At 43.4% G+C, this 22,937-nt stretch overlaps 1 protein-coding gene and 2 pseudogenes across 3 annotated transcripts in view; 1 reads left to right on the top strand and 2 right to left on the bottom strand.

Moving 5' to 3' along the window:
- Positions 1-22,937, bottom strand: part of DRC9 (dynein regulatory complex subunit 9) — a gene marked incomplete at its 3' end in the record, with an annotated part of 39,272 nt that overhangs the window by 7,168 nt on the left and 9,167 nt on the right. Inside the window, exons 6-7 of the mRNA XM_082840272.1 lie at positions 8,427-8,588; positions 7,342-7,416 (exon numbers count right to left, since the gene is read on the bottom strand). Coding sequence (XP_082696398.1) covers positions 7,342-7,416; positions 8,427-8,588 — 237 coding nt within the window. The remainder of the gene's footprint in view (positions 1-7,341; positions 7,417-8,426; positions 8,589-22,937) is intronic.
- Positions 9,542-13,388, bottom strand: LOC309962518 (heterogeneous nuclear ribonucleoprotein K-like; annotated as a pseudogene). Its single transcript has 2 exons — positions 13,203-13,388; positions 9,542-11,338 (listed from the first exon to the last, which is right to left on the bottom strand). The product of its transcript is annotated as a heterogeneous nuclear ribonucleoprotein K-like (transcript).
- LOC309962422 (epsin-1-like) lies at positions 15,074-16,299 on the top strand (annotated as a pseudogene). Its single transcript has one exon. The product of its transcript is annotated as an epsin-1-like (transcript).

The raw sequence follows: 22,937 nt of genomic DNA, 5'->3' as shown, positions 1-22,937 counted from the left end.
ACTTAAGAAACTAGACAAAGATTAGCAATATAAGCTCAAAGAAAATAATTATACATAATTATAGTAATTATATAATTAAATAATTATAAATAATACATGAACATAATTACTCAAAATTAAAGAAAAAACCAATGTGACAGGGAACAAAACAGATTTGCTCAATAAAACCAAAAGATGGATTTTATGAAGACCAATAAAATGGTCAAACCTTTGACAAAGCTCAGCAAGAAAATGGGAGAGAAGACACAAATTTTTGAAAGTAAAGGATGGAAAAGATAACTTCAGAAATAAGAGAAAAATTTAAACTGTAAGAGACTATAGATCACGTTTATACTAATAAATTTGAAATGAATGTTTTAATGAAATGGATTATTTTCTAGGAAGATATGTTACCAAAAATCACTCAAAAAGAGTTTTTTTTTAAGTAAAGACATCAGTAATCATTTAAAAAAATGGAAAAGGGAGCCAAATATCTCCTTTAAAATGATACCCAGCAAGACTGTTTATAGCTGAATTTACCAGTTTCAAGGAACAAATAGTAATCTATTTTGTTCTATTTTTATTTTGTAGGTTTCAGAGTATAAAAAGATGAAAAGCTTCCCAATTCAAACTGCCAAGCTAGCATAACTGATCACAATACAACAAAGAAGCACCAAAACATGAATCTATAGGTTAATCTCATTTATAGAATATATAAATACAAAATAAAAATCTACAATTCTAACTGCCTAGTAAAAGAATAATAAATTATGAACAAGTAGGATTTATTCCCCAAATTTAAGATGAGTCAACATCAACAAATGTATTAATGTGTTTTAATTTATTAACATATTAAAAGAGAAAAAGATCATATCATCTCAATGGATTAAAAAAAATCTATCTCATAAATCTGAATGCTCATTCCCGATTAAGAAGAGAAAAAAAACTTAATATATAACTAAAAGGAAACTTTATTAACTTGATAAGGTTTACCTCCCATAAACCTACAGTGCAAACGTCATACGATCCCCATTTGTGCCAATTATCAAATCACCATCCTCTCAGCTCCAAATCATCCTTCACTGACCCACTTTGTGAAACTTGGTGCTTGCAGTAAACATTTGTTTTGCAAGCTTGCAAAATGTGAAGCTTTGTCAGTAGAGGGCGCCAGAGGGACATGACAGAAGAGCTTCTCTCCTTGGTTCCAGTGTGCTTCCTCTTTTGTTTCAGGGGCACAGCTCACTGTGGCATGGGTGTGGGACATTCAGTGGCACTTGTTCACCAAGTTTTGCTGACACAGCAGAAGGATTCTTGCTTGCCAAACACAGTCCGCAGTTCCCTGCTTGCCAGCTTTACCCTACTAGCTGTAAACCAGCTCTGACCCAGGGCAACAAAGCAAACATCCTTCCTTGCATACTGTCCTTTAGCCCTAGAGTTTTCTTTTATCCCTCCTTTGTAGCCAATTCCTTATTACCAGTTAATAATTCTTTTGTTAAGTGTTCTCTGCTCAAATTACTGATGTGGCTTCTGTCACCTAACTGGACCATAATGATATAGAATTAGTACCAAAAATAGAGTCTGTCGGGCTTCCCTGGTGGCGCAGTGGTTGAGAGTTCACCTGCCGATGCAGGGGACGCGGGTTCGTGCCCCGGTCCGGGAAGATCCCACATGCCGCGGAGCGGCTGGGTCGTGAGCCATGGCCGCTGAGCCTGCGCGTCCGGAGCCTGTGCTCCGCAACGGGAGAGGCCACAACAGTGAGAGGCCCGCGTACCACAAAAAAAAAAAAAAAAAAAAAAATAGAGTTTGTCTTCCCACCTTCTAATTCACATCTGACTAAGGCATCTAAAATCCTTGCTTCTTCTGTTCATCAGATACAATCACCATAATGCAGTGAACATAATGTAGTGAACATATGTTTCACTGCATAATGCAGTGAAACATATGATGTTTTGTGGAAAGTCAAAGCAGGCAATATCTCTGCAGACCATAATATGGCAGAGAAAGGAGAAATGACATAGCCCTGATGCGAGACTGTAAGGGTGTACTGTTGGCCCTGTCAGGTAAAAGCAAACTGCTTCTGAAGTTTTTTTCGAAAATAGTTTGGAGACAGGGACCTTAGTCAAGTTAATAGCTGCCTACCAAGTGCCAGTGGCCATTGAAGATTTTCTCCAGTAAAGATACTACATCTCGAACAGTAGCTGCAATTTGAATCACCACCTGATTACATTTACATTAGTCCACAGTCACTCTTCAAGATCATTCAACTGCACAGGCCAAACAGCTGAGTTAAAAGGGGATGTGACAAGTGTCACTACCTCCACCTTGAAGCCTTTGATGTTGGCACTAATTTCTACAATTACACCAGTGGTACAGCACTGCTTATGATTTACTATCTTGGTAGGGATGGGAAGTTCCAGAGACTTCTACTAGGCCCTTACTACCATAAAGGCCCTCACTCCATGAATCAGAGAGCCAATGTAGAAATTTTGTCTGTTATCAAGTATGTCTATTCCAATCCTATGTTCAGTAACTGGGGAAAATAACCACAGAGTGTATCCACAGAACAGGTGGGCCCAGAGCCAATCAGACTTAAGTCGCCATCTATCACCTGACCACCATAATCCCCCATTTTGAAGAGGGGCCACAGTGTTGTTTTGAGTCCCTAGGAATTAGCATCAATTCAGAGCCAATGTTTAGTAATCTCAAAAGGTCTGGATATTTCCTTTTTTCCAGTGCATAGTCACTCTAATAAGTAGCCACATGTCCCTTGGGTAAGGCTTGGAGGAAGATTCACTTGTATTATTTGCAGCAGTGCTGCAGAGTTCATCTTCAGGGGGACCTGCTCCCTTCAATCAAGGTGCTCTGGGTCTGTGAATTTACTTAGTCTGTAAAGTGGATGAGAGGTCTTGACTCTTCATTGTGGTGACTCAAATCAGGTTTTTGGCAACTAGACTTGGACCTTTTTCTGTTATATAGATCAAGTAATGCTTTATCAGGCTGCCCATCAATTTTGTTCCTAGAGATACCACAATTAATTAGTCATTGCCAAACATCCCTGTGGGCAAAGGCTTTCTGATTACCAGTACCTCTCTGCTGCACTCCATGGCAATCGTGTCCACCTTCGCTTTGGTAGTTAAGTGCTGCCACATGTCCTCTGGCACTCCATGAGCCCATCATCCCCACCAGGTGTTCCCATTCTAAGTTGCAGGGTCCTATTCTTTACCAAGGAACCCTAACCTGCACATGAGAAACTTGGCATGACTATGAATTCATGTGTAATAGTGCTATGCTCCACCTTCCTTGGTCTAACACCCTTAGAAGCCATTCCCATACATATCCCCTGGGTTTCCGTCAATATATATCAGTAAAGTCTTGTAATTCTTTTGGAGTGTAAGCTATTTCCTTCTGAGTTACCTATCAACCTGAAATCTGCTGAGATTTGACCCTAGTGATGGATCCAGGGACAAAAGGGGTGATTGCAGTCGGTCTTGAGAATAAGCATCCCTTTTCAAGGCATCTGCCTCAGATGAAGTTATTATCACAGGGTTTTCAGGAAAAGGAAGACTAATCTCAGACATAGGAGGGCAGGCTAATTCCACTGGCAAGAGAGGCTTACAGTGACTTGGGGGTTCAAGACTGTCAATTACATAAATCTGAGTCCAACCAGGTATTCCCATTCTAAGTTGCAGGGTCTTATTCTTCCCCAAGGAGCCCTAACTTGCACATGAGAAACTTGGCATGACTATGAATTCATGTGTAATATTGACTGAAACATCATTAAAACCAAGTATAGAAAAACAGTGCCACATTATTATTACTACTACTACAAAACATTACACTTGCCACTCTATCTGTACAATAAGCCAAAAAATGGAAATAGACATATAAATAATGAAAGGGAAAATATAAAATTGTTATTATCTATAGTCAATAAGATTTTCTACCTAGAATATCCAAATGAATCAACTGAAAAACCATTAAAACTAATATGAGAGGACATAAGGAATCTAGAACAATATTACAAAAATGAATAGAATTTCCATATACCATGCACTTAGAGACATGTCCACTGACAGAAGGATGGTTACCTAAATTTTGGTATAACCCCCTCATGGCATGTTATATAGCAATTGTACTGCCTTAGAAAACATTAAAGACAGGGACTTCCCTGGTGCTACAGTGGTTAAGAATCTGCCTGCCAGGCTTCCCTGGTGGAGCAGTGGTTGGGGGTCCGCCTGCCGATGCAGGGGACTCGGGTTCGTGCCCTGGTCTGGGAGGATCCCGCATGCTGTGGAGCGTCTGGGCCCGTGGGCCATGGCCTCTGGGCCTGCGTGTCCAGAACCTGTGCTCCGCGGCGGGAGAGGCCACGGCAGTGAGAGGCCCGCGTACCGCAAAAAAAAAAAAAGAATCTGCCTGCCAATGCAAGGGACACAGGTTCAAGCCCTGGCCGGGGAAGATCCCACATGCCGCAGAGCAACTAAGCCCGTGCGCCACAACTACTAAGCCTGATCTCTAGAGCCTGCGAACTACAACTACTGAGCCCACGTACCACAACTACTGAAGCCCACATGCCTAGAGCTTGTGCTCCACAACAAGAGAAGCCACCGCAATGAGAAGCCCGTGCGCCACAACGAAGAGTAGCCCCCCGCTCGCCATAACTAGAGGAAGCCCATGAGCAGCAATGAAGACCCAACACAGCCAAAAATAAATAAATAAATCTATTTTTTAAAAAAAGAAAACATTAAAGACAAAGTAAATTCTTTTAAAAAACTGAGTCTGGGGCTTCCCTGGTGGCGCGGTGGTTGGGAGTCCGCCTGCCGATGCAGGGGACACGGGTTCGTGCCCCGGTCCGGGAGGATCCCACATGCCGCGGAGCGGCTGGGCCCGTGAGCCATGGCTGCTAAGCCTGCGCGTCCGGAGCCTGTGCTCCACAACGGGAGAGGCCGCAACAGTGAGAGCCCCGCGTACCGCAAAAAAAAAAAAAAAAAAACTGAGTCTGGAAAAACATATATAGTATGATCCCATTTATGTCAAAAACAAATATAAATAAATACTAAAAACAAGTATTTAGGTACATACACAAATATGTACATGAAAGGAAAAGAATATGGAAGAAATCTTTGGAAAGGGAAGTGATTAAGAAAGCTTTCGCTTTTTGAAAATCTATGTATTTCTGTACTGTTTCCAATTTTACATTAAAAAGTATTTGTGTATCACTTGTGTTATTAGGCCGAAGATGTGAGGAACACTAACTTCATGCATCCAACATCCATTTATCCACCCACTCATCTGATTGTCATCAAATACCTGCTATACTTCTAACATCTGAAACAGGTAACATGATACATAATCCTGAAATTACAGGAGTACAGGTTCTAATAGCCTACTGATGTATTTTTCAGTAAAGACCTGTGAGATAGCATCTAGAAATTATTTTCTTTAACCACAGATTTAGAATTATTTGCTGAAAATTCATCCAGTTTCTCAAAGGCAGGCTATATCATGAGTAAGCTGGAAATTTTTTCCTTATTCATCCAACAAGGATATTTTGAAAGGTTCCATCAGCTTGGTTTGTTATTAGTATTGGAAATACTAATTAAAACCATTCAGTCATATATAATTCAGACAAGAAGAAATGAAATAAGTAAATAAATACATGGAAAAATGGTCAATTCTATTAGTAAGCAAAAATGCAAAATAAGACAATTCATTAAATTAGTAGACTTTTAAAAATATCTAAAACATTGCGGTACCCTGTGGGACAGGACCAAAGATGGATGGAGTGATAGAATTGAGGAATGTTAAGTCCTCTGTCATAAAGCAGACCAGTGCCTTTGTAGAAGGAGTGAACATGCGCATTTATAAGCCCCTAATGGATCATCCTAAATGCCAAGGATTAGAATCCCGGATCCAGCATTTTGTATGTAGGGGATGCACGGAGCACCCACATTTATTCCCTGAGGAAGAAACAAAAGCCAAAAGGGACTGTAATGACACACTAGAGGAAGAAAATACTATTTTGGAGAAACCAACAAAGACAGTTTGTGTTGATACAGAAATTAAAAGCATCATTTAACCACAGAAAACTCACCAAGATCTAGGAGGCAACAAAAGACTATTAGGCTAAAGAAGTTCTTGGTTGAATAAGAAAGAATTTAAACATTCTTTCATTCCTGTCCAAAAGAATTAGAGATGGAAGAAGCAAAAAGCAATTTTAAAATGGACATATATTTACATACACCTGGAAAACTGTGCCTTGTGTTCAAATTCATTAAAGCCAGATCCTGCAAGTAAAAAAAAAAAAAAAAAAAAAAATCGAAAACGGCTACTTCTATTGAGGATACCTTGAAATTAGTGCTTGCATAAATTGCTGATGTCAGTGTAAAACAGAAAGTACTAGCATTATTTACCAAAAGTCACAAAATAACAGACTCTCTGAATTAATAATCTCATGCTTGAGATTTACTTTTAGTAAGTAATCGCAATGAATAAAACAGTTATTTGGACAAAGCTTTCATTACTGAATTATTTATAATAATGAAACTTTGGAAATAATCTAAATATCCAAAACAAAAGAGTAACAAATTATGGAATAACCATTCAATGGAACATTATAAAACCACTTAAAATTATTTTATGAAGAGACTGCAATAAAATGGAAAAATGAGTAAAAAACCAACTGACAAATTTTAAAAAATTAATTAATTTATTTTTGGCTGTGTTGGGTCTTCATTGCTACATGCAGGCTTTCTCTAGTTGTGGTGAGTGGGGGCTACTCTTCATTGCAGTGCACAGGCTTCTCATTTCAGTGGCTTCTCCTGTTGCGGAGCATGGGCTCTAGGCATGTGGGCTTCAGTAGTTGTGGCATGTGGGTTCAGTAGTTGTGGTGCATGGGCTTAGTTGCTCCATGGCACGTAGGATCTTCCCAGACCAGGGTTTGAACCCGTGTCCCCTGCATTAGCAGGCGGACTCTTAACCACTGCGCCACCAGGGAAGTCCCCAATTGGCAATTTTTAAAAAAATCTTCCCTCAACTAAGAATATGCTATTTTTATAATTTTAAGAAATCAGGAAATTTTAGTTTTAAATTATGACTATGAAGCAATATAGGAACAAGAAAAATTTCTTATATAGTGCCAAATGATAAAGGTAGAAGACAAAATTTTACCTGTACTCAAATTACAGCTTTATAAAATATTTATCCAGATGGATAACTTTTAAAGAAAAGTGGGCTATACAGCTCATTTATTACGCTGGTAGAATCATGGTTGATTTTTCGTTCCTTAAATTTTTTTTGCTGTCCTTGGTATTTTATAAGCAGGACACAAACATGTCAGAGGATAAGAAAGTTTTGGGGACCCACCTGCTGCTCCTTTCTAAGGAATATTTCAATCTCTGCATGAATCCGGTTCTCTTCTTCAGTTTTCAGCCTTAGTTTCTGTGAGAACAACAAACCAATGTCAGGAATTCTTCCCAATGGAGCTGGAAGTGAGTTCTCAAGATCAGGGGTGTAGCTGTGACAGTAGAACAGGTCTTCTCTACCAGCTGGGATCCTAAGATTCCGAGATATTGCTCCAGAGCAGCAATTCCGTTCCCTCCAACTCAATTCGTGTTCACAACATGGCTGAGCCATGTCTGGCACTGTGCTAGACACAGGCAGCTGCCCAGAGCAAAAGGGCCATAATCCTGTGGCCTGGAAACTGGTGTCCATTTAAGGAGAGAAACAATGCTTCAAGGGCACAAGCTTCTCAGGCCTACAGAAGGAAATTCCAGAGTGCAAGAAAAAAGTTTGTTGTCATAGTCTTAAGCCACACTTGGGAAGTAAGCTTTCAAGTGAGTCAGAGAAAGGAGTCGCCTCCTGCACACAGGTGATACGCTCTACTGATGTTTGCTCCTTCTCGCCGACCACTTGTTCTTTTAGCCATTTAGTCTTCCTCCTCTAATGAGGGTCTACCCTTGTTTCTTTCTCCTGACATTTTTCACTGTGACTTCTCATTTCTATAAATGCAGGTTTGCATGAAGTTCAGCCCTCTAGATTTTGTATTTCTTAATGGAGGGATGAAAGGTACTGGTTGAGTGAGAAAAGTAGCAGCAAAAACCTGCAGTTACTGAACATCTTGTTTTGCCCTCTCCCTATAATTACCAGGAGAAATGGCAAGTGGTTTTATAGAGTAAGGATAAAGTGACCAAGAGAAGAAAGTACAACCAATTTTCAAAGTCATTACAAAAAGCCAGGAGATGTAAGCTACAGCCCATCAGAATCTCTGCCTGCAAAAAAGCAAGTCCTCATTCCTTTTTTGTTTTTAACCTCAAATGTTAGGGTTGCTGGAGAGAGAGAGCAAAGATTGGGAAAGTCTCCCTCGCTCTCCTCCTTTGTCAGCTGAGGCAAATCAGGAGCGACAGCTTGACTGCCAGCTACCTGATTCATTTCTAATTAACAGTGATTACCTCAATCTCTTCCAGCAAGAGCTCCTCTGTTTTGCTACATTTTTTCTTGGTCTGGGAAATCTGCAGCTCAGTGTTTCTCTTCATATAGCGATTCTCCATGTTGGTTTTTGCCTTCATCTCTTGCAACTCGTTCTTAAGGTGAGCAATATATTCATGCCGACTCTGTAAAGGTAAGACCAAGTTTCTAAATTAAAATACATTCTACCTCCATTCAGCTCAGTCAGTGGCTTAAGCTTACCTTTTGTTCTTTTTTTATATATATAATTTAAGATTTTGTATTTCCTTACAAGAGGAACGTTTTAACAAATTTTACAGGTGTCAATCAACCCTTGTTCAAATTGGGCACACATCAAATCTAGCATTATGGGAGTTTTATTTGGAAGTGAACTTTTAACTATCAATACAAGTGCCAAGATACTACACAAAACATCCACAGGAACTTTTTTCATCTTTTTTTGAATTGTTCACAAACATTTCCTACATAATCCAACATACAACAGAGAAATGGTACATTTTTTCTTTCAATTTGCATACAATGGAAAAACAAGAATATATATATATATTTTTTACAAAGTTTAACTAATAGATACTACCAAGCTGACAGTTTAAGTCTATAAGTGAGAAATTATCTAATAAAAAATAATCAGAATTTATTTAGCATCAGTCACTTATATAACCAAGTATTATTCTGATTAATAAAACTTGCCACTATTAGGCTTCTGGTATATACTTATACCAACTACTCCATCTGTTGTATTGCTTCCCACCTTGGTTCTTCACAACTACAAACAGAAAATCGTTGCAAAGTAGAGGCAAGCATTTGCAAAAACAAAGAAAAATCTCCAGCTTATTAGAAGCATGAATGTGTGGTGGAATTTCCTCCCAAGCAATGGACTTTCAAATCACTTAAGAAATCACCAGAACTGAATGTGTCAAGATATTTGCCTAAGTCCAAGAAGAGATGCATTTATTTATATCCAAAAGAGGAGTGAAAATTAAACTTAGTGTTTAGTTTGGGGGCAGGTTGGGGGAATTCAGCCATTTAAAAAATGACCATCTTAAAAAAAAATGACCACTGGTGGCGCAGTGGTTGAGAGTCCGCCTGCCGATGCAGGGGACGCGGGTTCGTGCCCCGGTCCGGGAAGATCCCACATGCCGCGGAGCGGCTAGGCCCGTGAGCTATGGCAGCTGAGCCTGCGCCTCCGGAGCCTGTGCTCCGCAACGCGAGCGGCCACAACAGTGAGGGGCCTGCGTACCGCAAGAAAAAAAAGTCACTCACTCTGCTGCTGTTTCAAAATTTCAATGTTCGTTTTTGCACACCCTCCCCCAACCCCCAAGCCTGTTTGTAAGGAACTAAAACATTACATCTGGTGAACAGCAAAGATTTCACTACACCTCAAATGCAGAACACCTATGAAGCAGAGGAATGTTGGCTTTTTAAACAGTAGCAGATAAAAAAAAAAAAAAGATGCAGGACCCCTACAGTTCTTCACTAGACTTAGAAAAACTTTCCAGAATACTGCTTCACACTGTTCTGCAGCAAATACTGAGTATTCTGTATCTGGGCCTGTGTTCCTGTAATGGTAATAATCTGATCTTTGGACCCTTCTAAAGGCTCATCAATTTTGATCGAAGCTCCTGACTCATGATGGATTTGTTTAATCTGCTGACCACCTTTGCCAATAATAGATCCAGCCAGATCTTTGGGAATAGTTACTTGTGTAGTAATAATAGGTCCACCAAGATCACCGTATGAGCCACGACCCCCTGCATAGGAATAATCATATCCAGGGCCACCCTGTGGTTCATAAGCCATCTGCCACTCTGACGGGCTCCATGTATCTACTGCAGAGTCCCAGATTTCATCAGCACTGAAACTAACCAAACCATCATAACGGTCTCCAGGTCTCCCTCTTCTGTCATAGGCCATTAGCTCTCCTCCTCTAGGTGGTGGTGGTGGAGGAAGAGGAAGATTCCGAGCTCTGCCACCACCCGGGCCCCCTCGTCCAGGAGGAGGTGGAGGAGGTCCTCGACGAGGGCTCATATCATCATAATCCCTTCTGGATGGAGGCATGGGACACCCACCCCGACCAGGGGGCATTCTGTCCAAACCACCTCTTCCCGGCATGGGAAATCCCACGGGACGTCCACGTCGGTCATCAAATATCATTGTAAAACCACCATAATCATAGGTTTCATCGTAAACATTAGGATCATAAGGCTGAGCATGTCCTTTGATGGGAGACTCTGATATAAGATCAAGGATGATCTTTATGCACTCTACAACCCTATCAGGTTTTCCTCCAATAAGAACAACTCTGTCAGAGTGGATTGAGGACAACATTCCTGGAAAAGCTTGATTGTTGTCTGAGTGTTCTCTCAAAGTTCTTTGATTTTAGCACCTTTGACCCCAATAAGCTATGGCAGCTGAGCCTGCGCCTCCAGCCAGACTCTGATGAATCAACAGTCTCAACTCGCAGTCAAAGTCGCTTCCTTTATAGTGTTGGTAATTTAAGCATTCCACAGCATCAGATTCGAGCGGGAGCTGGCTGGTTGCAGTGGGTGATGGCAACTGCAGGCCCTCTTCCAAGATAGGGATGATTTTCTTCAGAATTTCTCCAATTGTTTCAGTACCGGCACTGTTACTCAATATGCACTCGGGGCCACTGCTGTCTGGGACTGAAACACTCATTGTAGTCTGTACGGAGAGCCTTAATATTCTTGCCTTCTTTTCCAATCACTGCCCCAGCATTCTTGCTCTGAAGCAGAAGGCGTAATTCAACCATCTCATCAGTGTTTCTAGATCTTTTAAAAGCTTGTTTGTCTTCCATATCTTCAGCAGGGCGTTTACCTAATTCACCATTGGTTTTGGTGTTGGGAAAGGTTTCCTCTGGCTGTTCAATTTCTATTTTCTTGTATTAAAGGGGCACACCAATCAGTTATTTAATATATCTTTGCAGGGCAGAACTGAAGTGTTCTGGGCGGGACCAATTGACACCCTTGCGCTGCAGTAGCCGGGCAAGGCTACCGGCCCTATGCTGCTGTGCAGCCTCAGCCGGTCACAGCTAGACAGAGAACCTACCTTTTGTTCTTATATTTCAACAAGGAACTGGATCTATTTTTCTGCTCTCACACTATGGGAAATTTACCCAATAATCATGGATGGTATAATTGATAATCAGCATCAGGACTGTGAGATTCTTTCCTAGGCACACTATTTGGGTACTCTGTATCCACACAAATTTCCCATTACTATCTCATTTTGGTGGAAAGAGCACTGAACTAAATGATCAAAAGACCTAACTTTCCACCCAAGCCCCACCAGCTGTGTGAATTTGGCCACATCAGTTAAACTCTCTAAGTCTTACCTTCTTTAAAATAGAAACATTAATATCTACCCTGCCTGCAATATCTTAGCAAGTAATTATAAGGATTAATTGACAATATGTGTGAAAACTCTTCACAGGTTCCAAAGTGCTTGGCAATTTCGTTTCTTTCTTTAATTGAGTTAACATTGGTTTATAATATTACGTAAGATTCATGTGTACATTATATTTCAACTTCTGTATACATTACAATGTGCTCACCACCAAAAGTTTAGTTTCCATCTGTCACCATACAGTTGACCCCCTTTACCCATTTCCCACCCCTAATCCTTTCCCCTTCTGGTAACCACTACTCTGTTCTACATGTTTGTTTTTGTTTGGTTTGTTCATCTATTTTTGTTTTGTTTGTTTGTTTTAGATTCCACATGAGTGAAATTATATGTTATTTATCTTTCTCTGTCTGACTTATTTCACTTAGCATGATAATCTCAGTGTCCATCCATGTTGTCACAAATAGCAAGACTTCATCCTTTTATGGCTGAGTAGTATTCCATTGTATATATACTGTGTATATATATATACACCATATCTTCTTTATCCATTCATCTGTCAGTGGGCACTTAGGTTGTTTTCTTATCTTGGCTATTGTGGACAATGCTGCAATGAACATAGGGGTACGTATATCTTTCTGAATTAGTGTTTTCATGTTCTTTGGATAAATACCCAGAAGTGGAATAAATGAATGATATGGTAGTTTTATTCTTAATTCTTTGAGGAATCTCCATACTGTTTTCCATAGTGACTGCACCAATTTACTTTCCCACCAACAGTACACGAGGGTTCCCTTTTCTCCACATCCTTGCCAACACTTGTAATATCAGGCCTTTTTGATAATAAGTGCTTGGCAATTTAATGGCCTTGGTATTCATTTTTAAAATATGTATTATGTATCAGGCATTGGACTAGACTCTAGGTAAATAGTAAAGGCCTAAATAGACATGGTCCTTGCCCTCATAGAGCTTACAATCTAGTGGGAAAGATGTAACTAAAAGGAAACTTTTAGTTTTAAACTTTTTAAAATGTGCAATATGCTATGAAAGAAAAGGTTATGAGAGAAAATAACAAGAGAGACCTATGTTAGATTGGATAGTCCAAGAAAGGATTCTCTGAGAAAGGAATGTTTACTCTGACACCTGAAGAGTAAGAAAAGTGGGTTGTGCTTCCCTGGTGGTGCAGTGGATAAGAATCTGCCTGACAAAGCAGGGGACACGGGTTCGAGCCCTGGTCGAGGAAGATCCCACATGCTGCGGAACAACTAAGCCCGTGTGCCACAACTACTGAGCTCGTGAGCCACAACTACTGAGCCCATGTGCCACAACTACTGAAGCCCACGCACCTAGAGCCTGTACTCCGCAACAAAAGAGGCCACCACAATGAGAAGCCCACACACCTCAATGAACAGTAGTCCCCGCCCCCGCCCTGCTCTCCGCGCCCCTCCCGGGCGCCGGGGCGTCGGGGCCGTCGGCCTGCTGCCCTCAGTGCGTCCGCGCGTGCGCCCGAGGGCGGTCCCGCGTCCGCCGCTCGCGGCTCGGCGCGCGACACGGAGGCCAAGCGGGGGCAGGGGGCTGCCCGCCATGACCCCCTGGAGCGCGGCGTGAGGGGATCGAGGTGAGCGCTGGCAGGGGCGCGGCAGGCGGGCGCGCTCGGGCGTCTCCGCGGCCTTTGTGTGTCTGCTCCCGGCCGGCCTGGGCCGCCCCCGGCTCTCCGTCTCTCCCGCGTCTGCGTGTCAGCGCCGCTGCCTCCCGCGGGCCTACCTTCTGCTCGTGTCCGTGTCTCTTTCGGCGTTTTTGCAAAGCATTTGTCACCGTGTGTCTGTCCCAGTCTCGTTCTGCCTTTCTTGTCACGTTTCGGCGTCAGAGGGTCCGGATTAATGTTGGTGTCTCCGTTCGCCAGGTGTCTCTAGTCTCTGTGCATCTCTCCCCGCCGTCTTCCCATCTCATTTTTGTCCTGGTACCCGTGCCCTCAAAGCCCGAATCCCTCTCCGCGGGTCTGTCGCTTGGTCTAGGGTCTGCCCCTTACCCCAGGTTCTTGAGTTAGTTTTGGTGAAGAACCCGGCTCTGGAAACAGAGGCCCACTTTTTGCGAGCCTGTAAGATTTGTCAGGTGATTTATCACCAAACCTTAGTTTCCTAGTCTTTAAAATTAGTGTGTTTATGTTTCCTGCGTAATAGGGCAGCTTTGCCTAATAACAGAGGTGATGCTTTTAAGTGCCTAACCCTGGCGCGTAGTAAGTGTGTAGTTAACTGCTGGGAGCTCTGGTTTCCATTATTATTTGTAGATTTTTTTGTTCCACACAGATGACCTTTGATATCGTTTGATATCTGACTACCCCTTGGAGAAATTTGCCGTATGATTTGTCTTTTATTCGATCTAGTAATTCTCTTTGGGCTAAGCAATTTTGAAAAACGCAGTCTTGTTTTAAGCAGTATCTGTGAAGTTTTAGTTTTGCTGTGAAGGTTGAATATATCTTCTAATGCCCGTTAATATAAACACACGGTGTTAAGATAGCACATTTTCTGATGGCCACCCTTTTAGAAATAGTTCTGTTTTTTCTCTGACAATAATAGTAGCCAACGTCATTGAACTACTACCAACGGGGCGCAGTGCCAAGAACTTTATGTATCCATTGTATTTAATCAACAGTTCTGACGGGTGGAATCTTTTCCTTCATTTCAGAGTTGAGCAAACTGAATCTCAAACCCAGATTTCGTGTTCTTCTCCATTTTTCTTGTCTCTTATTTCCCTGTCCCAGGTTACTGCCTCTTTTCGTTTCAGGGTCGCCGTCTTTTCTCGTTGCCCGCCTGCCTCACTCTCTTCCCATGTTTCTTTATCTGTTTCTCTTGTCTTTGCCCAGCTCTCTCTGTGCCTCTTTTTCTTCTTCTCTCTCTTTCCCTTTCCTTTCAGTCTCCTACTGTTAGTTGTCAGATCAGCTCTTCGTCTTTGTGTGTCTGGCTGGGTCTGTCTTGGCACCCATGCCATCTCTTTTCAGCTGTTCACATCTGTCTCCAAGTGCGTGCTCTCCTGTGTTCAAGGCAGGGGCCAGCCACCTCCCCGGGGACTCAGGTTGTAGGAGATCTCCGTAGGTCTCTGCCTGTGGCTAGCGTGCTGGAAAGGTTGTAGACGGTGTGGTCAGAGCCTGCTCTGCAACCGGGCTGCTCCGGATATGCGGTGACCTGCCAGTCCCTGCCACGGCCTCCCTCCTCCCGCCACCCTGTCTCTGCACGCCCTGGGGGGCCAGCCCCCCTCCCCACTGCCAGCCACCATGTCGACCTCCTCACTGCGGCGCCAGATGAAGAACATCGTCCACAACTACTCGGAGGCTGAGATCAAGGTTCGGGAGGCCACGAGCAACGACCCCTGGGGCCCGTCCAGCTCCCTCATGTCTGAGATTGCCGACCTCACCTACAATGTCGTCGCCTTCTCGGAGATCAAGAGCATGATCTGGAAGCGGCTCAACGACCACGGCAAGAACTGGCTGCACGTCTACAAGGCCATGACGCTGATGGAGTACCTCATCAAGACGGGCTCGGAGCGCGTGTCAGAGCAGTGCAAGGAGAACATGTATGCCGTGCAGACGCTGAAGGACTTCCAGTACGTGGACCGCGACGGCAAGGACCAGGGTGTGAACATGCGCGAGAAGGCCAAGCAGCTGGTGGCCCTGCTGCGCCACGAGGACTTGCTGCGGGAGGAGCGTGCCCACGCGCTCAAGACCAAGGAGAAGCTGGCGCAGACCGCCACGGCCTCCTCCGCAGCCGTGGGCTCTGGGCCCCCGCCCGAGGCAGAGCAGGCCTGGCCGCAGAGCAGCAGGGAGGAGGAGCTGTAGCTCCAGCTGGCCCTGGCCATGAGCAAGGAGGAGGCCGACCAGCCCCCGTCCTGAGGCCCTGAGCATGACGTCCAGCTGGCCCTTAGTTTGAGCTGTGAGGAGCACGAAAAGGAGAAGCAGATCCCCCGTGGGGACGACCTGCCGCTGCAGATGGCCACAGAGGAGAGCAAGAGGGAGACCGTGGGCCAGGAGGAGGGGAGCTGGAGCTGCTCGCCGGAGAGGTACCCGCTCGCAGTCCCGGTGCCTTTGACATGAGCGGGGTCGGGGGCCCTCTGGCCAAGGCTGTGGGGAGCCCCCCCACCTGCAGCCGCCCCGACGCCCACGCCGCCCACGCGCAAGACCCCTGAGTCGTTCCTGGGGCCCAATGCCGCCCTGGTGGACCTGGACTCGCTGGTGAGCCGGCCAGGCCCCACGCCGCCAGGAGCCAAGGCCTCCAACCCCTTCCTGCCGAGCGGAGCCTCGGCCACCGGCCCCTCCATCACCAAACCCCTTCCAGCCTGCGCCCCCGGCGACACTCACCCTGAACCAGCTCCGGCTCAGCCCTGTGCCCCCGGTCACTGGAGCGCTGCCGACGTACATCTCTCCCCTTGGCAGGGGCCCTGGCCGGCCCCCCCATGATGCCCCAGGGATCTCTGGCCCCCAACACTAAACCCTTCCTCCTATAATCCAGGGCCGGAGGGGGCTTCCCCCATTCCTGCTCCCTGGGCGACCAGTGTTGTGAGTACATGTGAAGCGGGGGACCCCTGCCCCCACCCCAGCGTCCTTTCCCCTCCTGGGGCCCACTCACACTACACCCTCTCCCCACCATCCCCGACCCTGCCTCCCTCCCCGGAGAGAAACTGGACCTGGGGATGGGGAGGGATGCGGCCGGAGGGGGACCCCTGCCCACGGCATTAGAAGGGGGAGGGACAACGGGGGGGGTCTCCCCACCCATCTCCCTCCCTCCCAACTCCTGACTGGCCCCTCAATCAGTGTTTGAGCCTCCTCGTCCCCTCATGCACCCCTCGGTGAATCCTTGGTGATGATTTTGGCAACTTCGGGAATAAATGGCAATTCTTATGAGGAAAAAAAAAAAAAAGAGTAGCCCCCGCTCGCCGCAACTAGAGAAAGCCCGCGTGCAGCAATGAAGACCCAACACAGCCAAAAATAAAGTAAAATTAAAAAAAAAAGTGGGGTCGAGGGGAATTCTAAGAAAAAGGAAAAATGTATGCCAAAGTCCTGAGGCAGCAATAATGCCTGATTTTATGCTGATCTAGAGTTTCTTAAAGCAGTTTGCCCTTACCTCATCCTGTTGACTCCAGCATGTATAATAAACATTTCCAATGCTGGAGCTGCCACGGAGGTATATAGCACTGGGGAGATGTTCTCAGAATAGGATTCCAAGAAGGAGTTATTTCCCCACTGGGCCTAGGGATTCTCATTTCCCTTAAATTTTGAGTGCTGGAAAACTGGAAGTAGAGATAGGTAGATAACATACATACATATAGAGATACATCTTATGTAAGCTAGAAGCCTGAGCCTTCAAGGAGAAGGTCGGCTGTTAAAGAAGAGTCCTTCACTTACCTCAGCTTTGCCATGATTATTGAGGTTAGATGCCGTAACCATGAAGGATATGAACCCGCCCCTACTCATTTTGACCGGTTATAAAAGGAGTCAAAGGCCACAAGCTGGATGTCCTAGAACCCTAAAATCTTAACGGCAGTATTGAGAGGGATCTTCTTAATGGTGCTCAGTTATTTTGAGTACAAACTCTTGCCTTTGACCCTCATAGTGACCATCTATTCTACGGCTGGATGAAGAGCATTTTGTACCTCTTCCTTAGCAGGAGTTAATCATGAAAATTTGTTTCTTACACCTGGGTTCACACGAATGTCTAGATTGGATAGCCCGACATCAACTACAGTCCTACCGATTTCTCATCCTTTTGTTCTTCACTCAGCAACCCCATTGCCATCCATGGTCACTGACTGCACTTTGGAAAGCTCTGTGCTATCTTGGAAGCTTTGCATGATATCTTAAAACATCCCTGAACTGCTCCACACTCCAAGCCATACTTTGTGTTTTCTCTGGCCACACTATTACTAATTTTCACATGTTACCTCGCTCTTTTCTTCACTCATCCCCTCAGCTTTTTGCATTCTTTAATGACTAATTTCCTTTTGGGGGGCCAGAAAGAGTACCAAAGAGAATAGGTTGACATGATGATGATGAACTCTAGGCTTCAAAATGGATTAAAGAATTAAATACAGATATAGAAAACATGCTTGTTAAATTTGCAAACAACTCAAAGCTGGTATATGATACATAAGAGACATTAGAATTCAAAACCCTGTTGATTATTAGAACTCTGGACTGACTCCAAGAAGAAGCAAAGATGAAAGTAAAGTCCTGATTTTGGTCAGAAGAATCTTGTAAGTTGAGAATTGTGAAGACCTAACTTGTCTTCCAACACTTTCATTAGAGGCTTACCCAGCTTCTAACATGAGAACCTGAGGTTAGGGCCCCACCACTGGTTGTTGTAATAGCAGCACTGTAAAAAGGTGCCTCCCTTCCCTTGTATTCTTTAGATTTCTCACAGTCTTCCTTTCACTGTGCTTCTTCTAATGGTTTGTCCTCAGAATCTTCACAATCATGAAAGAATATTGCCATACAATATTGTGAAAAGCATTTGGAGTGCTTCCTCTTTGTTTATATTACCGCAATTTGTGGCACTGTATACTGTTTATATAACAGGGAAAAAATTCTCCCCTATCCTCTGTTGTGGTTAGACATCTATAATAGTGTACAGTTTTAGGCATCACATTTTTTTTAACATCTTTATTGGAGTATATAGTTATCACATTTAAGAAGTTTACTCAGAAGAGATTATCCAAGACAGTGAAGTGTGCGAAAATTTTAGTACAAAAGGAAAGAAAAGAGGAAATTGGTGTGATTGGAAAGGTAATAGTTCAAGTGGAAATGAAAGCAGTGGGTGGAATTGGAGCCTGAAACTTTAGAAGTTCTGACTTGATCATGCTTCATCTGCATTTTAGAACGGGAGACTATTTGACTCAGTTTATTCATAGACTCTCATAGAATCAGCCAGTATTCTTAGTTACAGACGGACAGGCAAATATAAATGTTAATTTAATACAGAACTCTATTTTTTTCCCGTGGCTTTTATCACTTTAATAGACCACATTTCCATTTTCCTTTTTCCATCCAACCAAAGAGGCAGCCTGAGGTATAAGACAAGTTCCATCTTCTCCAGCTCCCCAAAATTTCAGGAACCAGTACTCTCCTTCCTACTTTGTGTTCAATTATGAAAACAGACACTACCATTAAAAGCCTCTGGGGGAATTCCCTGGCTGTCCAGTGGTTAGGACTCAGTGCTTTAACTGACATGGGCCTGGGTTCAATGATCCCTGGTCGAGGAACTAAGATCCCACAAGCCCCACGCTGTGGCTGGGGGAAAAAAAAGACTTCTGCTCACAATATTGTGGCAGCCATCGGAGCGTTATTAACTCTAATTGGCTGACAGCTTCTTTCCATTACTAAAGCCTCTCTGAATTCAAATAACAAGTCCAGAAGTCTAGATCTGAAGGCAGTTTGGGGATTTGGAAGTCAAGTTTGGTCTGCTTTGAAAACCCACAAATATGCTGCATCAGTCCATGATTGGTCATGGAGAAAGCTCTAGACACCATGGACAACCAGGGTTATGATAATGGGTTATGGTGAAGGCAGATCTCCTCTTAGTGAGAATCTTAAAAGGAATTCATACAACTGAAGATCCTTGGCCTATAACTCAGTATTTCTATGCTGGATCTTTATTGCATATTGGAAGATGAAGAAACGGCATGACACTTGGGTTCACTTATTAGTATGACTTAATCATGGTTTTACAATCATAGCCTGTAAGCATTTTATATCTTCCTCTGTTTCCACACTGTCAACATGGAAGGCAGTAAGTTTGTGCAGAACAGCTGTACAGAGAAGAACCAGAGTAATCAGAGGCCCATGGCAATAGCGTTAAAACTAGATGCCTTTGACTTGGCACAGGGTAATTGAAGACAAATGTTATATAACCTTTTAAATAGTTACATAATATAATAACTTCTTTTTTCTTTTACTTATTTATTTTTTATTATTATTTTTAAGTTGTGTTGGGTCTTCATTGCTGCGCGCAGGCTTTCTCTAGTTGCGGCAAGCGGGGGCTACTCTTGGTTGTGGTGCGCGGGCTTCTCATTGCGGTGGCTTCTCTTGTTGCAGAGCACGGGCTCTAGGCGTGTGGCCTTCAGTAGTTGTGTTATGTGGGCTCTAGAGTGCAGGCTCAGTAGTTGTGGCGCATGGGCCCAGTTGCTCCGCGGCATGTGGGATCCTCCCGGCCCAGGGGTTGAACCAGCGTCCCCCGCACCAGCAGGCAGACTCTTAGCTGCTGCGCCACCAGGGAAGTCCCACAAGTTCTCTTTAATGGTGTCTTGACTATTTTTGGTCCTTGGCATTTCAATATAAATTTTAGAATCAGTTTGTCAAGTCTCACAAAAATGAGTAAATAAGTAATTAAATTAAATCCAATCAAGATTCTGATTGGGATTGAATTCAATGTATCAATCAATTTTGGAAGAATCCACATCTTTTTAATATGGAGTCTTCCAATCCATAAACATAAACATAGTATATCCCTCCAATTATTTAAATATTATTTAATTTTTCAGTACTGTTTTATAGTTTTCTGTAAAGAAGTCCTGCACGTTTTGTTGTTGCCACTGGATTCATTGCTAGATATTTGATATTGTAAATATATATATTTCAATCTCTTTTTCTAAGTCTGCTGCTGATATATGGAAAAGATACATTAATTTTTATATATTGACCTTGGGTCTCTCTTTTCTCCCCTTTAGTTTCATGAAAACACTGCTCCACTTATCTGGCTTCGTGTACCGATGTTCAGAAGTCTAACAGCAACCTGATTTTTTTCCTTTGTGACTTTGTCGTTTTGCCTGGGATCCCAGTAGGAAGCTTCGGAAGGCAATTGCTCCCTCACATTCCAGTGATCTCCAGACATACTTTCACACACTCAAACCTGCCATCCTAATTACTGTCATCATTTTCTGACCCACAGGTCTCTAATATCCATGTACTTCCTAACTGTCTTCTTGTTTTCCAACCTTGACTTGACCACTGGTTTTTTAGTAACTCTAGGGATTTAACTTGATTTCATCTTGATAGCTTTTTTTTTGGCGGTATGCGGGCCTCTCACTGTTGTGGCCTCCCCCGTTGCGGAGCACAGGCTCCAGATGTGCAGGCTCAGCGGCCATGGCTCACGGGCCCAGCCACTCCACGGCATGTGGGATCTCCCCGGACCGGGGCACAAACCCGTGTCCCCTGCATCGGCAGGCGGACTCTCAACCACTGCGCCACCAGGGAAGCACTTGATAGCTGGTTTTTATTCAAGGTTTGCCTTGCATCTTCTAGTTCTGGTTTATCTACTCCTTTTCTGATGATCAAAATAGCTGAGTGATATTCTACTTTAGTTTTACTGTGTCTGAATGTAACAGCTGAGACTGTAATCCAAGAAGGTAAGTTTCACAACCTAGTACTACCTGTTGTCTGGAAAATTATACTGTCAACAATATATTGCTTTTTTAAAGTCTTTATTGAATTTGTTACAATATTGCTTCTGTTTCATGGTTTTTTTGGCTGTGAGGCATGTGGGATCCTAGCTCTGCCACCAGGGATCAAACCTGCACCCCCTGCATTCACAGGGGAAGTCTTAACCACTGGACGACCAGGGAAGTCCCCAACAATATAATTTAAAATGTTTAAAGAAAGAGAAAAACAGTGGCTGTGATAGTAGCAAAGGGGAGTTGATTGGCAGAGTGCCAACGCTGAGGTCTCTTTTGATACTATTTGGTTTGGAGCCTTAAAAGGACATTGCTACAAATATCTTCTTTTTTAATAGTTAAGAAATAAAAGAGGAAGTTTTAAATAATGGTAGAACTTTTGAGGGAAAAAAGGCCAGGAAACCTCTGAAAAAGTCTATTCATTAGAGAGAAAACCTAAGTGCACACCAGTTTTAATGAAGCCTTTGTGGGGGAGGGTGGCGCAGAAATGGTTTTCAGGGGACTTCCCCGGTGGTCCAGTGGTAAAGAATCCACCTTCCAAAGCAGAGGACGCGGGTTGTCACATGCCGCAGGGCAACTAAGCCCGTGCGCCAGAACTACTGAGCCTGCGTGCCACAACTAGAGAGCCCACGTGCTGCAAACTACAGAGCCCACGCACTCTGGAGCCCTCACCCCACAACCAGAAAGAGAAAACCCACATACCACAATTAGAGAGAAGCCCATGCACTGCAACAAAGATCCCTCGTGCTGCAACTAAGACCCGATGCAGCCAAAAATAAATAAATAAAAATTAAAAAAGAAATGGCTTTCTAAAAATGTAGGCTATAAATGTAGGATAATGAAGTGAAAATCAATACCAAAGGTAGTTTAAAATTGATAATAGAAAATGAGAGATAATAGAACAAATAAACGGACCTTTAGGTCAGAAGACCTAAAGATAGTATCTCAGAAGAAAGGCTAGTGACCTTTTTTAGACAATTCTTCCGAATATATTTTTCAAATATTATTCTAACTTCTATGTAGAGAATGATGAAGATTCCCTGATCGGAAGCATAAACTTGTCCAATTAGCTAGGCAGTGAAAAGCTGATATTAGGCCATACTTTGTAACTTTCTAAACTGCTAATAGTGTTAGTCATCCTAATGGTACTAATTGCTAACTGTCTAGGTTGTAGCCCAATCAGTGTTTTGCAAGTCACTTGCTTAAAACTCAGGATGCATTTTCTTATAGAGATTAGACATAAGGTTAGGCCCTAATGACCACAGAAGCTCAATAAATCCACTCTGTACTTGAAATATAATGCAAATGACATTATTAACCCTAACCATCAGGTGTAAGGAGGTATGTAATGTGCTTAATGTCCTACCTAGGACTATAGTCTCCCATCTGGGATCTTGGCATACAAGAGACTGCCTGAGACATGGTCTCCTGGAGGGAAGGAGTGGGTCATGTGGTTGGATCGGTTGGGAGGGGTAAGAACAGGCTTAGAGCTCCAGAGGGTTAGGGTCTCCCAGAGGTTGATTCTGGACATAATTGTACATTCCAGGCCAAACATCTAATTACTGTCTTTATATTTTTAATAGTTTAGGCACCCCAGGAGAAACAACAATTTCCTACACATAACTTCTTTTTTTTTTTTGCTTGAGAAAGATGACTTCTGTTTAGTTGTTTTAGCTCAGTAACTTTTGGTGTTGCCCGGG

The sequence above is a fragment of the Leucopleurus acutus genome, assembly GCF_964270905.1.
Source record: "Leucopleurus acutus genome assembly, chromosome: 5".
In the NCBI taxonomy this organism is placed as follows: domain Eukaryota; kingdom Metazoa; phylum Chordata; class Mammalia; order Artiodactyla; family Delphinidae; genus Leucopleurus; species Leucopleurus acutus.
Note: the sequence above shows the minus strand (reverse complement) of the source record. Positions and strands in the feature narration are given on the sequence as shown.